The sequence below is a fragment of the Mchenga conophoros genome, linkage group LG9 (assembly GCF_057382185.1).
Source record: "Mchenga conophoros isolate Kocher_MC1m ecotype Shallow Benthic linkage group LG9, M_conophoros_male_GT1.1, whole genome shotgun sequence".
NCBI lineage: Eukaryota > Metazoa > Chordata > Actinopteri > Cichliformes > Cichlidae > Mchenga > Mchenga conophoros.
Window position 1 is genome coordinate 619,015 of NC_140534.1, and position 15,350 is coordinate 634,364.

General features: G+C 45.2%; 1 protein-coding gene across 3 annotated transcripts; it reads right to left on the minus strand.

Moving 5' to 3' along the window:
* Positions 1 to 6,147: 6,147 nt before the first annotated feature.
* Positions 6,148 to 9,860, minus strand: LOC146566530 (leucine-rich repeat-containing protein 31-like). Of its 3 annotated transcripts, none has more exons than XR_014893782.1 (5): positions 9,473 to 9,860; positions 8,983 to 9,147; positions 8,671 to 8,826; positions 7,644 to 8,407; positions 6,148 to 6,884 (listed from the first exon to the last, which is right to left on the minus strand). XR_014893782.1 is itself a non-coding variant. In XM_085286060.1 (5 exons), exons 1-5 carry the CDS (start codon positions 9,525 to 9,527, stop codon positions 6,836 to 6,838), a joined length of 696 nt encoding a protein of 231 aa, XP_085142186.1. In that variant the 5' UTR covers positions 9,528 to 9,860; the 3' UTR covers positions 6,148 to 6,835. The 3 variants fall into 3 exon arrangements, 2 of the variants coding, with proteins under 2 accessions (XP_085142186.1, XP_085142185.1); XM_085286060.1 differs by having other exon boundaries at positions 8,137 to 8,407; XM_085286059.1 differs by lacking the exon at positions 6,148 to 6,884 and having other exon boundaries at positions 7,560 to 8,407.
* Between the last annotated feature and the right edge of the window lie 5,490 nt (positions 9,861 to 15,350).

Here is a 15,350-nt window from a genome sequence, read left to right on the forward strand (position 1 = left end):
AAACAGCTCTTTATTGTTTCATCAGCTAATTGAGCTGCTGACAGCTGATCTCTAGTCAAGGGCAGTACGGAGTCCTTAGGAAATGGATCAGGCTCCTCAGGCGTCACAGAGTCTGGAGGTGACAGAACATTGTTTCTGTTAGTGGGTACATCATTCTCCCCGGAAAACGAGGACATCAACACAGAATCAGAGAGGGCAATATCAGTATCTTTCCGAGCTTGTGCTCGAGTAATTGCACAGGCTGGATACAGCCCAGGGTGCATAGACACATCAGAAGTTTTCTGATTCAGGGGGTTGTCTAAAACCTCCAGACGAGGGAGCACTACCCCTCCTGCGATGTCGTTGCCCAACAGCATGGCCACACCCTCTATTGGCAAGGCCGGGCAAACGGCAACAGGGAAAAATCCTGTAGCAAGGCTAGATTTAATAAAAATTCTGTGAACTGGTCTAGGAGCGTAACCCATCTCTATCCCCCGCAGAACAGAGTTAAAACCACATTCACTTTTAGCAGAAAATGGTAATACACTTGAGAGGATGACAGTTTGAGAACCTCCAGTGTCCCTTAAAATACGCACAGGTTTTAACTCGGATGGGTGGTCTGTTAGCGATACTAAGCCATCAAAAATGAATGGTTCGAAACAGGGGTCAGGCACCCTACCACCACACTCATGGTCCTCGTGACGGGCCTCAGCTTTTACAAAACCCACCCCTTTGGGTGGCCGAGCATGTGATGTTTTGCGTTTTAATGCTAAACAGTCAGCAATCACATGTCCGGTTTTATGACAGTAAAAACATTCACGGTGTTCCCTGGACCCAGACTCTTTAGCTGTGTGGCGCTGCTGCACAGGGCTAACCCGTGGCTTCTCACTGTCAGTAAATGAGGCTTTGTGAGTGAGTACAAACTCATCAGCAAGAACAGCAGCAGATGTTAGTGACGTCACTTTCTGTTCATTCAAATACAGCACAATACGCTCAGGAATGCATTTCTTAAAGTCCTCTAACAAAACTAGTTCGCGCAGAGCGTCATAGTCAGTCGCTTTTGACGCAACACACCACTTATCAAAGAGAACCCCCACAAGATGTCAGCCTAGGCCTACTTTAACATGCTGTTCCAGTACAAAAGAAAAAGTGACAGAGCCTTGAAAGAGTGACAGAGACACTTTTTATGAACTCATCTGTAATGTGTCACCTTTTCTGTAGGATGAAGAAGTGCTTCCCTTCTTTTAAAGTAAATACAGGCTTACAAAGATCCTCTAAACATGTTTCTGAAATAATCCTAAACACAATCATTAAATCAAAAATGCAAGAAACTATTTATTTAATCACTCTTCTTAACTTAATTCCTTAACTTAGTAAAAAAAAAAAAAAAAATAGACAAGAACTTTTCTTCTGTCTCACCTCTGTCAGTTTTCATGCTGTTGCAAGAACAGGTGGAGGTGCAGGTGGAACTTTGACTTCAGTGTGGTTTGTATGTGCAGGCAGGAGTCTGACATCTCAGGACAGCAGAGGGTTGTCGAGCACGGTGACTCCTGCTGCGACACCCCCGTCTGACTGTCCTGAGCTCTTGGTCCTCAGCGTCTGCCCACACACTCATTCATCACCATGTCTTTACCCTGCCTGTAAGAAAACCAAGAAAAGGCTAACATTAGAAACAGCCACCAACCAATCCCTTTTACTCCACCACCCAAAAACCAGTGAGAAACACTAGTTAGTATTAACTTGGAATCAAAGTGCACTAATCCCCAGGCTCCCAGCATAACATACAGTCCAACACAAACTCCACAAACTGTCTTGCTTCAGCTGACTTTCCTTCACCTTCTCTCCAAACAATCTGTTGTGCTCTTTTCAGCACAAAGCCACACTCCTGCTCACTGATCCTCACCTCTTTTTAACCTAGTCTCAGCAACTTTGTCCCATAGCTTGCACATCCTTTCCACCTCCATCTTTCTTCCCAGCCAACTGATACATACCTTTTCTCCTTCCTTAAAAGCCAGCCTAAGAAATACGAGTTCATAAACGCCACAGAGAAATAAATCAGAGGAATAAAATGCAAATGATATTGCTTACACTGAACAGCAACACCCAGGTGAGGATTATCTAATGCCAAATTTTCCAAACAATGAAAAAACCGTGCCCTTTTTCTCACCATGTCTAGAGTGTAGAGGTCAGCCAATGTCGCTCGGATCTGCTGCACAGCTTGAGGCTGGTCTGGGAAGAATCTGTCCAGGACTCCAGGTCTGGGGAGCACTTGCTGAACCTTCTTGGTACCAGCCAGGTGAGCGCTGATATCTGGACACAAAACCATAGAAAAAAAAAAGAAAAAAAATGCATCTATTAATCACCTGGATCACCTGTTGAGAAAGAAAAAAGAAAACAAGCAGAAGAGAACAAGAGTAATAGAATAAACAACATCACAATGATATATGGGAATATGACAGTAAATACTAAATATTAAACATTATTGTGCAGCACATAAGATCAACAGAACACAGTGTGCTTTGAGGTAGGAGCCAAAAAGGGTGAAGTTTGTGTGTGTGAGCACCTGTGAGCATGGACGCGCTTGTTTTTTAAAAAGGTTCCTTCATGTAATGATCTGCTAGAGGGTGTGGGGGGGCCACAGCCCCGTCCTCCAGGGCATGAAGCAGGTATGGAGGAGATCAAAACTCCAGACATCCAGAGGCCCCCAGAACACAACAGACCAAGGAAGACCAACAGAGGGGCAGCCGCGCCACTGTCCCAGAAAGAGCTGAGGAGAGTCCCAGATGAGGGCTCACTCAGCAGCCGCGGAGCAGAAGCCAGGGGGAGTTGCAGTGACGCGCCCGTGAGCTCCGCCGGCAGCCAGCCGTGCCTGAGTGACCGAGCCCCAGGCCGAGAGGCCGGGGGCACCCCCACCTCCGAAGTGGCCCGAGCGAGCCCCAGGCTCCAGGCCCCGATAAGCGGCCGCCAAGGAGTGAGCCGGTGTGTACCTGGACGCGCATCCCCGGACACAAAGAACCACCAACGCACCGATGTCTGAGGGAGTCCGCCACTGGCAGGGGAAGTGGTGGTAGGGGGAGATAGGCCTCCAAACCTTGGAGGGCCTGAGATGTCCCCAGAGAGGTGGTGTCTGATACCCAACCTGACATATAGACACAGACATACAGGCACACACAGACACAAACATCCATTCCCACCCTCATGCTCTCATATGTACTTACTCCACACTCAACCAACGTGGAGACAGACATAAAGAGACGCTGTACACACGATCACACTCCCCAAGCGTACTCTACAAACCGGGTCTAGGTACCCTTGCCCCTGGAAGGGGGAACTGCACCCAGACCCAGGTAGTGTTACCCTTTTCCCTGCGGTGGGGAGAGGCAGACCACCCCAACTCCGCAGCAGCAGGGAGGCCCCACACTCCAGACCGCAGTCGGACGGCCAACTCCTCCTCCTAGCCCCCCCGCTCCAGCAGGCCGCAGAGAATGGGGGTGAGAGAAGACTCTAAACCTCCCTCAACCCGCTCATTGTAGTGTTGATGCATGTGTGTTCTAAGGTGCATTTAAAACCCAGGAGGGCATGGAGCTACCTGCCAGAGAGCAGCAGGTAAGCGCATAGTCCCTCCTGATAGCCCTCAATGTCTACGTGTATTTAAAATTGAGAGGTGGGCAACGACACCAGGGGTGGGGTGTACATGTATCGTGTATCCATGTATCCATGTATTGTGCCCACCCCCAAGATCCTATATGTATGTGTAATGAGAGTGTGAGTAATGTGAATGTCTAAGTTGTGGGATAAAATTGAGGCAGAGGCAGCCAGAAGGGGACAGAGGGGGGGTAGCCTCCTCTGCACCCTGGTGACACCCCCATACTCCGCGCCCCGCCAGGGAAAGGGGGCCCAGGCCCATCCAGACCGGGGCCCAGTGCAGCAGCGCCTCCCGGCCCCACAGAGCCCGGGACAGTCCACCCAACCCCACCACAGAGAAAACTGCACCCACCCCACCATCCACTCATCTTCCAGACTACATAAGACAATAGACGCCCAGGCTGAGATCTTCCTCCACCTCTCCTGTATCTCCCCCTCCTGCAGAGAGAGTTCCTGAAGAGCGGAAAGCTCCAGAGAGTTGCAGCATGGCCTGGAGGTGTCACTATCACAATCTGCGGGGAGTATGATCATTTGTTATGAAAAAAGAAGACCCAAATGCAGACTCACAGGCTGGCAAGGATAAACTAAAGGCAGCCTGTTTATTTTGGACGGAGAGAATGATATGAAATATCTGACAGGGAACTGAGAAACTCAGAAACCTATACTGGGGGATAACACTAGGAAACATGACCAGTGAAGCTGGGTGACGAAAGGAGAAGATTAAACAATAAACACACAGGACGGTCATTAGGGAAGAGGAGACGGCAGGGACAAATCAGGAGTAACGAGACAGTTACAGCAAAACTCAACATAACCAACAAAATAAAATAGGAAGCACGTGTTTTGATCGCTGGCTCCAGTCTGCATGCTGAAGCTTCCTTTGGTTACAAGATACAGAACCAACGTTAGTGTGAATGAGACTATGAGAATGTTATATAGCATTTGCTCCACTTTGAATTCAGTTTGAAGAAGTAAAGAGACAAACAAACTTAAAAGAGACCATAGGATTAAAAAAACACAGACACCGCAAAAGGACGAAACACGGGCAAGAAGCAAAGTAAACAGAAAAGGAAGCAAGGAAATAGAAAGATAAGATCCACATGAATAGAATAGACAAAATATGAGTGCTTCAAGCAAACTGTGCAGGAATAAAATATAAATAGCAAACAGCAGAAATAAATAACAAATGGGGGAAAATATGTAGGATGAACAGGAACAAAGACACTGGAGAACAAAGTGGTGAGGGTTACTCAGACCACCATTAACTGACTAAATACATGGGAACTGGCAAAGTGAGACGCGGTCACAGAGAGTGACAAGGTACAAGGCGCACAAAAAGAGGGACTGGCAAAATTAGACGTCTATCAGAAGTACAGAATACAGAGACAGACAGGCAGACAGTGAAACAAACATGGAGACAAAACCTGCTACACACAGAGACAAAGCTAACACGGCCTGAACATGAAAGGAAACAAATTTAGACCAGCAACTAAGAGGAAGCACTAATTTGGAAGGGAAATAATACCAGACATATGGTGCACTCTGAATATCACCAGTCTGTTGCAAAGCTAACAGAGAGACAGACAAGCATTCACACCTACAGCTAATTTAAAGATACCACTTCAGCGTCACAGCTGGGTCCTTCTCTGTGTTATAAACGACACAGAGAAGGCCCCAGCTGTGACGCCACAGTAGTTCATTTGTTGACTGATACATCGATGTAGTCTCTCAGGAACGAGGGCGAAATGCCAACGACCGCCTGTCTGTTTTCAGGGCTGTATTTGAAGCCATGCTCCAATCAGGCAAAGTTTTAAGTGTTGCACATTTCGATGGGTTTCTTTCAGCTGACATAGTTTCCATTTGGGTCATGTGGTGTTAGATACCCCAGCGTGTGGTCATAGGGTGAAGAGCCCGGACGATTAGTGGGATTTTAGGTGTGGTGTAAAAATGACGCTGCAACTTTAAAAACGTTGTTGCTTTAAGGATTAACGTACAACCATACTTGGGCTGAGTTTGACACTGGTTCTCTTCAGTAATTAAAATAGCTTTAACACATGATAAGATCAAATGTCAGCTACACTGTGACAGTCGAGGGGCCACACTCAGATATATTTATTCGCTTGTTCTCTTTGTGTGATAAGAGTTTCCATCTGAATTTAACCCCTGTGTGGGGCTGATCTTTCATTTCATTTTATTTCAAGCTCAGATTCTTTGCCTTTGGCACATTTTCTGTGACGAGACTTCAAACCATTCCCACCGTCCTTATTAATCAACATGGTGAAGTGATTCTTCGCAAGGTGATGGGATAGGAAGAGTTTCAGAAAATGAGGCCTTTTGTCTTTATTGGAGAGGTCAGTGCAGACAGGACGGATGGGGGGAAGGCGAGGGGGGAATGACACACAGGAAACGGTGTTGGTCAGACCCAAAGACAGGCGTGGGCAGTGAGGACTCTCACCTTCAGACTCACTGTCTAATCAGTCTGACAGTGAGTCTGAAGACAGAGCAACCCAACACACGTTACTATGTTCATCATCATCATCATTGTTTATTTATATAGCACTTTAAAAACACACAAGGCTGACCAAACTGCTGAACAATAGAAACATAATAGATACCATAAGAATAATAAATACGATACAATAATAAACATAGCGAAAAACAATAAAATACAAGTCAGTCAACCACTGAGTCAAAAGCCAGTGAATAAAAATGCTTTTTCAATCTGGATTTAAAAACCAGCACTGATGTCGATTGCCTAATGTGAAGAGGAAGATTATTCCAAAGCTTAGGAGCCACGATAGAGAACGCTCGGTCTCCTCTCAGTTTCAGCCGTGATTTGGGGACTGAGAGCAACAGCTGCTCAGCTGACCGGAGCGAACGAGTGGGGACATAGGGCTTCAGCAGGTGCCAGACCATTTAAAGATTTAAAAACCAATAAAAGAACTTGAAAATGAATCCTAAATTCAATTGGAAGCCAGTGCAGGGAGGCCAAGAGTGATGTTATCACTAAGCAGGACATTAAATCAAATTAATGAGACACCAAAACAAGAGCTGGAGCCCAAGACAGCCATGAAGTCACAGTGTACACAAATACACAAGAAACACAGAAACCAGCTGGGTGGATGTGGCTCGGGAACCTTCTGTTACCTTGAACGTCGGTGTTTTGAACGCTGGCTGCTCCAGTCTGCTTGTATTTGTCCAAGATTTCCCCTCATATCTTGGTTATGGTTATTTTTTCTTTTATTAAACTGATCACACTCCTGTTCATGAATAGAAAAAAACCCCATCAGTGTATTTTCACTTAAACAAGCAGCTGTTTTTTTTGCATTAAAGTTATATAAAAATGTAACAGTGCAAATTCCTCGCTGACAGTTTAACCAAAAGGCATTTCCAGTGGAAAGTAGCCGACATATCCTCAGCATAACCATGTATAATATCCACAAAACCTGAGAAGGTTGGAGAGAAGGTAGGCGAACTCTGCTGGGATCTGCGTTTAACAAAGTGTCTAAAGACGAAACAAAGAAATCTTTCTGTAAATGTTCAGATGCACAGACTGGACTGAAAAAGAGTGAAAAAGCAGCTAACGTCCAAAAATAAGAAAACTTTGAAAGAACTCCAAAAAAACCTGGAGAACTTTTGCTCAAAAAACAGTTTTGTTTTTTTTAAATTACAAGGCAATCTGACAAAATGTCATCAAATGAGACTCAAGACTTCTGCAGGTCTCTGCCATGACTCAATTTTTTTTTCTTAACGGCAGAAACAATTGTTCCTTTTTTACTTTGTTTCTATTTTCTCTTCTTGTTTTTATCTGTTGAACAACAAACAACATTCATGCTGATTCACATAATATCCTGTCTCTAATCTCTGGGATTTCCTCGTAGCTCTTTGATGCAAAGAACATCCATCAAACGCTCCAGCTTGTGGTCAACATCATCGTGAACGGTGAAGGTACTCTGACGAGAAAATACTCAGTCGACCTTTTGGTTGATTTGTTAAAGAACCCCAAAATAGCTGATTACCTAACAAGGTATGCAGATAATTCACAGCTCTTTTCCTGAATAGCTGCTTTAAAACTCTGCTGAAAGCCTTTGTCCATTTCCAGGTATCCCCACTTCTCGGCATGTGTGTCTCAAGTGTTAGGACTGCTGCATTGGAAAGACCCAGACCCTGCAGCCAAGGTGAGAGACGACAAATATGATAACCCACACCAGCTGTGCTTAACTCTGTAAGTTCCCAGTATTCCCTGAAACCATCACGTGTGACACAGTTTACATCAGACGTGATGCAGCTGACCTCAACACTGACCTTCTTGTGGTAACAGAGACTTAAAAAAATAATAATAAAGCAACAAAGTGGGTCGCTCTTTGACAGTAAATTCCAGTGCGGTCCGCTCCAATCTCCTCAGGCTGACTCTCTTCTAGGCTCTCCTGACTGTTCCCTTTACATGCTGATGATGTGTCTTGTAAATCTGGATCCCTTTCCAGCAGGACGCTCCTCTTTTTCAGACAGTACCTGAGCTGCTCTCTCTCCTGACAGTCAGCTGTCCACCTCTGCATGGCCAGTCGAGCCAGCGCCGGCATTTGAGGCAGAGCTCGGAGCAGAGCGGGCAGCCAGGCTGAGCACGGAGCAGAGGTTGAAGGTCGCAAACTGACATCCACGTCTTCCAGAGAGCCCAGACCTCCTGCTGCAAACAGACTGCACCAACCGTTGTCTCCCACCAAGCTGTTGTAGGACAGATCCAGTGCACGGAGTGAGGAGAGACAGCCCCGTCTGCACACGGCAGCTGCACAGAGGAAGAGGACCCATTGATAACTGATCACTTCACTTTACTGTTTTGTTCACAATGTTTCTGATGGAGACAAAAATAACACCGAATAGTTTCATTGTTTTGTTTTATACGACAGCTACAGATGCTGGCAGCATGAAATAAATGAAAGAAATATCAATTTCCTTCAGGCTTTACTTGTCTTAATATACATTTATGCAGCCTAATGATCCACTACAGACCAAAAAAGAAAAAGTATAATGTCATTGTGTGTTAGTTACCCAGATGTTGCATGTCATCAGTGGTGAGCTCGCAGCTGCAAAGACGGAGCTCGCTGACGACTGATGGCTGCAGAGCATCCAGCAGGAGCGCCAAGTGACCGCCAACCACTTTACACCAGGAAATATCCACCGTGCGCAGATAGGACACCGCCAGGGCTGATGCATAAACACAAAGTTTTCACCATTTCAGGCTAGAGGGTGGAAGAGGTATTCAGGGAGAATGACTTGAAGGAAAACTTCTATAAATAAACAAGTGTGTGTGTGTGTGTGTGTGTGTGTGTGTGTGTGTGTGTGTGTGTGTGTGTGTGTTACCCAGAGCAGTGAAGGACTCGTTGCTCATGTAGCAGCTGTTGAATGGCAGCCTCCTCATTTGTGTCGCAGGGAGGGCGGAGACCAGCAGGTGGACCACACCTCCCACTTCCTTATTGGATGACACATCAAGCTCGGTCAGTGCAGTGAGAGAGGGCAGCACCTGGACTGAAAAACAACGAGTCACATGACTGCTGCAGCGAGCATGCGATTAGTGTCCGGCGTGTGAGATTGGTAGCAACTGACTCAGAGCCTCTAGATCATCTCGCGTGAGGCAACACAGGTGGAGGTCGAGTCTCTCCAGGTGTGTGACGTGAGCCAGGTGAAAGGTGAGGCGGCTCAGTCCACCAGCTAGAAGCAGCTTTACAGTATATTAATCAGAACAATGCTGCTCTCTAATGTATCTTGGTAAAGCGCAGAAAAATCTAATGTTTTATATGATACAGTGTGATTTCAGTAACATATCATAATGGAGGCTTCAGCAAGTACTTACGAAGGAAATCTTTCCTCTGCTCTTCAGTTAGTTCATCAAATACCTCCCAAAACATCTGTATGGTGGGGTGGCGGTCATGATATCTCCAACCATAACTTGTGTTCTGAAAACAGTGAAAATGACTGTTATAATCATAGAGTTTGTAAGGTCAGGCATACACTATGTTGCCAAAAGTATTCCCTAACACATCCAAATCATTCAATTAATGTGTTCCAATCACTTCCATGGACACAGGTGTATTAAATCAAGCACCTAGGCATGCAGACTACTTCTACAAACATGTGTGAAAGGACGAGTCGCTCTCAGGAACTGAATGAATTCCAGCATGGTAATGTGATAGGATGCACCAGTGCAACAAGTCCAGTCATGAAATTTCCTCGCTATTAAATATTCCATAGTCAGCTGTTAGTGATATTATAACAAAGTGGAAGTAATTGGAAATGACAGCTAGTCAGCTGATGCTAAGGCTCATAGTGCACTTAAGTCGTCAATATCTGCAGTCTGCTGTTGTTACAGATGTCCAAACTTCATTGGTTTCCATGGCTGAGCAGCTGCATCCCAGCCTTACACTGACAAACACAATGCAAAGCGTCAGATGGAGTGATTTAAGCATCTCAACACTGGACTCTAAAGCAGTGGAGATGTGTTTACTGGAGTGACGAATCACACTTCTCTGACTGGCAATCCGATGGATATGTCAAACATATTGATCCACAATTCTCTAACTCCTGTTTTAAGTATACCGGATCTCTCTTTAAAACACGAGTTTAAAACAACTGCAGGAACAACGTTTAAATATTTTAGTAGCTTTAAGCCTGTTCATTTTTCAGAGAAACTGCAGGTACCTTTAATACATATACTAATCTATACTAATGAAATACACTGATGAGTGTAGGGAGTGTGCTGAGGAGGTAGGAGTATTTGAGGGGCTGACGAATAAAGAAAATGAGATGAAGAGCAGGACTGTTATTGAATGAAGAAGATATGAACTGTCTCTAAGTTTTCTTGCAGTTTAATTTTAAAGGAGAGAGACAGAAAAAACACATCATTATTATTATTATTATTATTTTAAAAAGTCATAAAGGGATTGGCAAGTTACTTTCAGTGAGTCCCCAAGCAAAACATGGCTTAGTATTTGGGGTAGAGACCTTTGTTGCCAGTGGTAAGACTTTTCTTGGTATCAAGTGGAGTAGTCAGAGGGTGACGATGGGGAGAAAGAGTTTCCTGAGGCAGATGGACATCTGCGTCTAAAGGTCAAAGGTCACTCTTTCGAGGATGCCAATGTTCACATTTTGGACAGAGAGGACAGATGGTTTGAAAGAGGAGTGAAAGAAGCCATCTATGTCCACTGTGAGCGACCATCTTTGAACAGAGGCGGGGCTTACGACACCAACTCTCTGCCATCTATAATCCAGTTTTGAGATCCTTCCCAGACGCCTTAACGCCCACTCACATCCTGGGCCATCTGACCTCAGGAATTCGCATGATAAGGTGGGGCCAGGTTTCACAATGAACACACCCGAAACTCTGGCTGATTGGGACCCACACCCAGTTTCACACCTTGGCTCAGGCGATTAGAGGATCATCAGGGGGTCCTTTTGTCCCTCTGTGGGGGGATACTCCCTCTAGGTTTATATCTGGGACTCTCCACCATTTGACCTTAGAACTGAAGAAGCTTCTCGGATGAGAGGTGAAACGTCTTCAAGCAACTTAAAGAAGTCCAGACGCTTTTCTTTGCAAGCTCCTTTGACTACGATGACCTGGATGACTGAGAACCTTCACAGACAGTTTTTGGTTGATATTCTATCGCTCTCCATTAAATGAAACTAACATTAAAGAAATAACATGAATAATTGTTCTTTCTTTGTAACTGAGGAAACCTACAAATTCAGCAGTGATAATTATTTCCCCAACTGTACCTGAGCAGGTATGGAGATGTCACAAAGAGAAGGCAGTGGAGTTTTTCACCAGATTGTTTAACACAACCTCAGTGGCAGAAGAGTAAATGTCTTGTTTCATTCCTTTTTACTAGGGTACACTGAATGTTAACAAGCATCGGGCACAGAACGAGGCTTTCGTCAGGCCGAAGAACTTCTCAACCAAGAGCACAGGTGAAAACGCCTTACATTTTCAAAACAGGTGGAACAGACACATTAAACTTATATTTGCTAGACGTTTCTGATCTCTTCTCCCGACTTTGACCCCCCCCTATCCATCTTAGATCTGACTTGGGATGTGCTTGTGTATGGTCGAAAAAATCGAAACAGAGCGGTGCATGGGGACGAGGTTGTGGTGGAGTTGTTGCCCAAGAACGAGTGGAGAGGGAGGGACACAGCCCTGACTGATGGGGATGAAAAAACTGGAGAGGACAATGAGAGTACACCTCTGCCAACAGGTGGGAATGTTTGTACTCCATTCATTCACATTTGATTTATTTTTGTATTTAATGATATTTTGTGTATTATATTTTCTGTCTGATTTGCCTAAAATATGTTCAGGATATCTCACAAATAAGTAATGAAAACAATGAAGCATCTTGATCGAACCACATGAATGGTTCGATCCGTGGCTCCCCGAGTCTGCAAGCCGAGTATCTTTGGGAAAGATACTAACCCCAAGTTGCTCTCCGATGCATCCATTGGAGTATAGTGAGTGTGAATGTTGCTTAGTAAGCACTTAAACGCATAGAAGGAAGTGCTTGTGTGAATGGGGTGATTGGGTGAGAGTAGAAAAGAGCTGTATAAGAATTAGTCCATTCACCATTCTTGTTTATATCACCTGCATGAAGCAACATTATAAGAACATATTTGGGTGAAATAACATTTGGAAGCTATTTTCTGGACAGGCATTCACAATTAAACTTTTTTTAAAGTTGCTACTGATTTTTATTACAGTTCTGGTGTAATTTGGCACAACTGAACCTCTTCTCCATGGTTCCATTCGTCAGGGAATAGCTTCTTGACAGCCACATTTCCAGAGATTCAAATAACGATGAAGTTTCGTCGAACAACTCAAGGGCCAAATGCATCTCTCAGGTTCTGTGTCACGTCTTTGCTGGTTTTTCCTGCTTTTTAATGACATGGCAGATATTGTTCATCTTCTGTAGAATTTTTTTTACGTCTGACACCTTTTCTTTCGTCCAATACAAAAGAAAGTTTTAAGTCTAGGAGACACAAATGGCAGGGAACGCATCCTGAGCTTCCACTAACATACAGTTCCCTTTACCAAACACAACAGAACAGAGACAGACGGGGCCCCATAAGTTTGCCAGTGTAACCTCGCAAATGACAAAAGAGAGAAAGAAAGAAAAACACTAATTAATTAAGCACACAACTCAGGGCCCAGTATTCAAAAGGCGAGGAACACTCCTGCAACTATACACGTGGACTCGCACAAATAATCAATAATCTTTTCAGCTGTGGCAGACCTAGAACAGGGAGGGATAGTTCAGGTGCAAAAATACTGTTTTAGCTTGTCACACTTTTAATTTGGCTAATGGGAACACCCTGTGTTTTTACATAAAAAATATGCAACACATAAAATACATTTTAATCTAACTGGAGGCAATTGACCATTGTTAACCCTTCTTATTGTTATTATTTTTACACACGAGGTCCTAAGGACAAAAAACTTCCCCCCCCTGCGGGCGGTCAATCCTTCAAGCTCAGGTCCTCTACCAGAGGCCTGGGAGCTTGAGGGTCCTGCGCAGCATCTCTGCTGTTCCCAGGACTGCGCTCTTCTGGACAGAGATCTCAGATGTTGTTCCCGGGATCTGCTGGAACCACTCGCCTAGCTTGGGAGTCACCGCACCGAGTGCTCAGGTTACCACGGGGACCACTGTTACCGTCACCTCCACATCTTCTCAAGCTCTTCTCTGAGCCCTTGGTACTCTAGCTTCTCATGTTCCTTCGTCCTGATGTTCCTGATGATTGCTAAATCTGTCACTACAGCCGTCTTCCTCTGCTTGTTCACCACCACTATGTCCGATTAGCCATCACCATTTTGTCCGTCTGTATCTGGAAGCCCCGAAGCATCTTAGCTCGGTCATTCTCCATCACACTAAGGGGCGTCTCCCGTTTTGACCTCGGGACTTCCAGGCCATACTCGGCACAGATATTCCCTTTATACTATGCCGGCCACTTGGTTATGGCGTTCCATGTATGTCTGCTAGCATCTTGCACCCTGTTGTTATGTGCTGGATTGTCTCAGGGGCATCTTTACGCTTGTATCTGGGGTCTTGACTGACTGGTCTGGTAGACCCCAGCCTCTATGGATCTTGTACTTATGGCTTCATGTGCTGCCATTATTAGTGCCTCTGTGCTCTATTTCAGTCCAGTCCAGCCACTGGTAGGATTTCTGGATGTGAGCTAGTTCTTTTATCTGTTGGTGGTACTGTGCAGGATCCTGTCCTTCCATGATGGTTCCTCTTCTTGCTCCTCTTTCTTGGGTTTCTGGTGCCTGAGGTATTCACTAAGCACACCTGAAGCCCCTACCAGTCAAAAGTGTGGACACGCCTTTTTTTTAGTGGTTTTTCTGTCATGGCCTGGTACTTCTACATAGTAGATTCTCACTGAAGGCATCAAAACTATGAATGAACACATATGTAATTATGTAGTACATATGTATATACCGGCTCCCCCCCAGTGCTGCGTTCTTTCTCCTCTGCTCTTCTCCCTGTACACCAACTGCTGCACCTCCACCCACCAGTCTGTCAAGCTAATCAAGTTTGCAGATGACACCACCGCTATTGGACTCATCTCGGACGGGGACGAGTCTGCCTACAGGAGGGAGGTTGAACGTCTGGTGTCCTGGTGCAGCCACAACAACCTGGTGCTGAATGCCCAGAAGACAGTGGAGATTATTGTGGGCTTCAGGAAGCACACAGCCCCACTCCCCCCCATCATCCTGACTGACACCCCCATCACCTCTGTGGACTCATTCCGCTTCCTGGGTACCACCATCACCCAGGACCTGAAGTGGGAGCCTCCGTCACCTCCGTCATAAAGAAGGCTCAGCAGAGGATGTGCTTCCTGAGGCAGCTGAAGAAATTCAACCTGCCAACACGGACGATGATGCAATTCTACACCGCAATCATCGAGTCCATCCTCACTTACTCCATAAATGTCTCTCTGTACTGATGTCTGACATTTAACCCCACAGGTCGTATTGTAGGGATCCTGCAGAGGAACTGGAGAGACTACGTGGTAACTTTCCCCACTAGGGATGGGATTCAGTCCCAGAGCAGGAATTCCCAGCGGATACTGACCATACCTTGGGACCAGCGTATTCCTAAAATCCGCATCAGTACTCAACAGGCTGAAGCTCTGCAGGTCTGACTTGACTTACATCTATAGGTTGATTTTATTTTCATGATGTACATTATGGCTTAGTCACATGAGTAAAAATAGGACGGCACCTGCCTTGTAACAAAGAAAAAACGCTGCTTTTCCAGTGATTGCAGTGAATATTTTGCATTCAGCGTTCAATTACAAGTAGTTACGGCAACCAACTGGTCGATCAAAGGTTGAGAATACAACACTGTCAACCTCTGGATGAACGCTTTCAAGGTGATTGCCTTGAAAAGCAGGACTCTATCTCCAGACCATCTTATCACCATTTGATTGGTGTTTTGCACCCTTTAAATAAAAGTAACTGACTGAGAGTAGTTGCAGAATTAGTCCCCGTCTTCCAAAGAAGCATTTCAAAGCCAACAATATTGCAAATTCATTGCACATAGCAACACCGATCTTGTTTGCGCTCCAGTCTCTAGTGTTACTATAGCATTATGCTTTTGTCTCATAGTGTGACCAGTGTTTACTAAGTGCTGTCTCATTTCTATCCCTGTCTTCTCATCCTCACCTAGGACCACAGAGTTGTG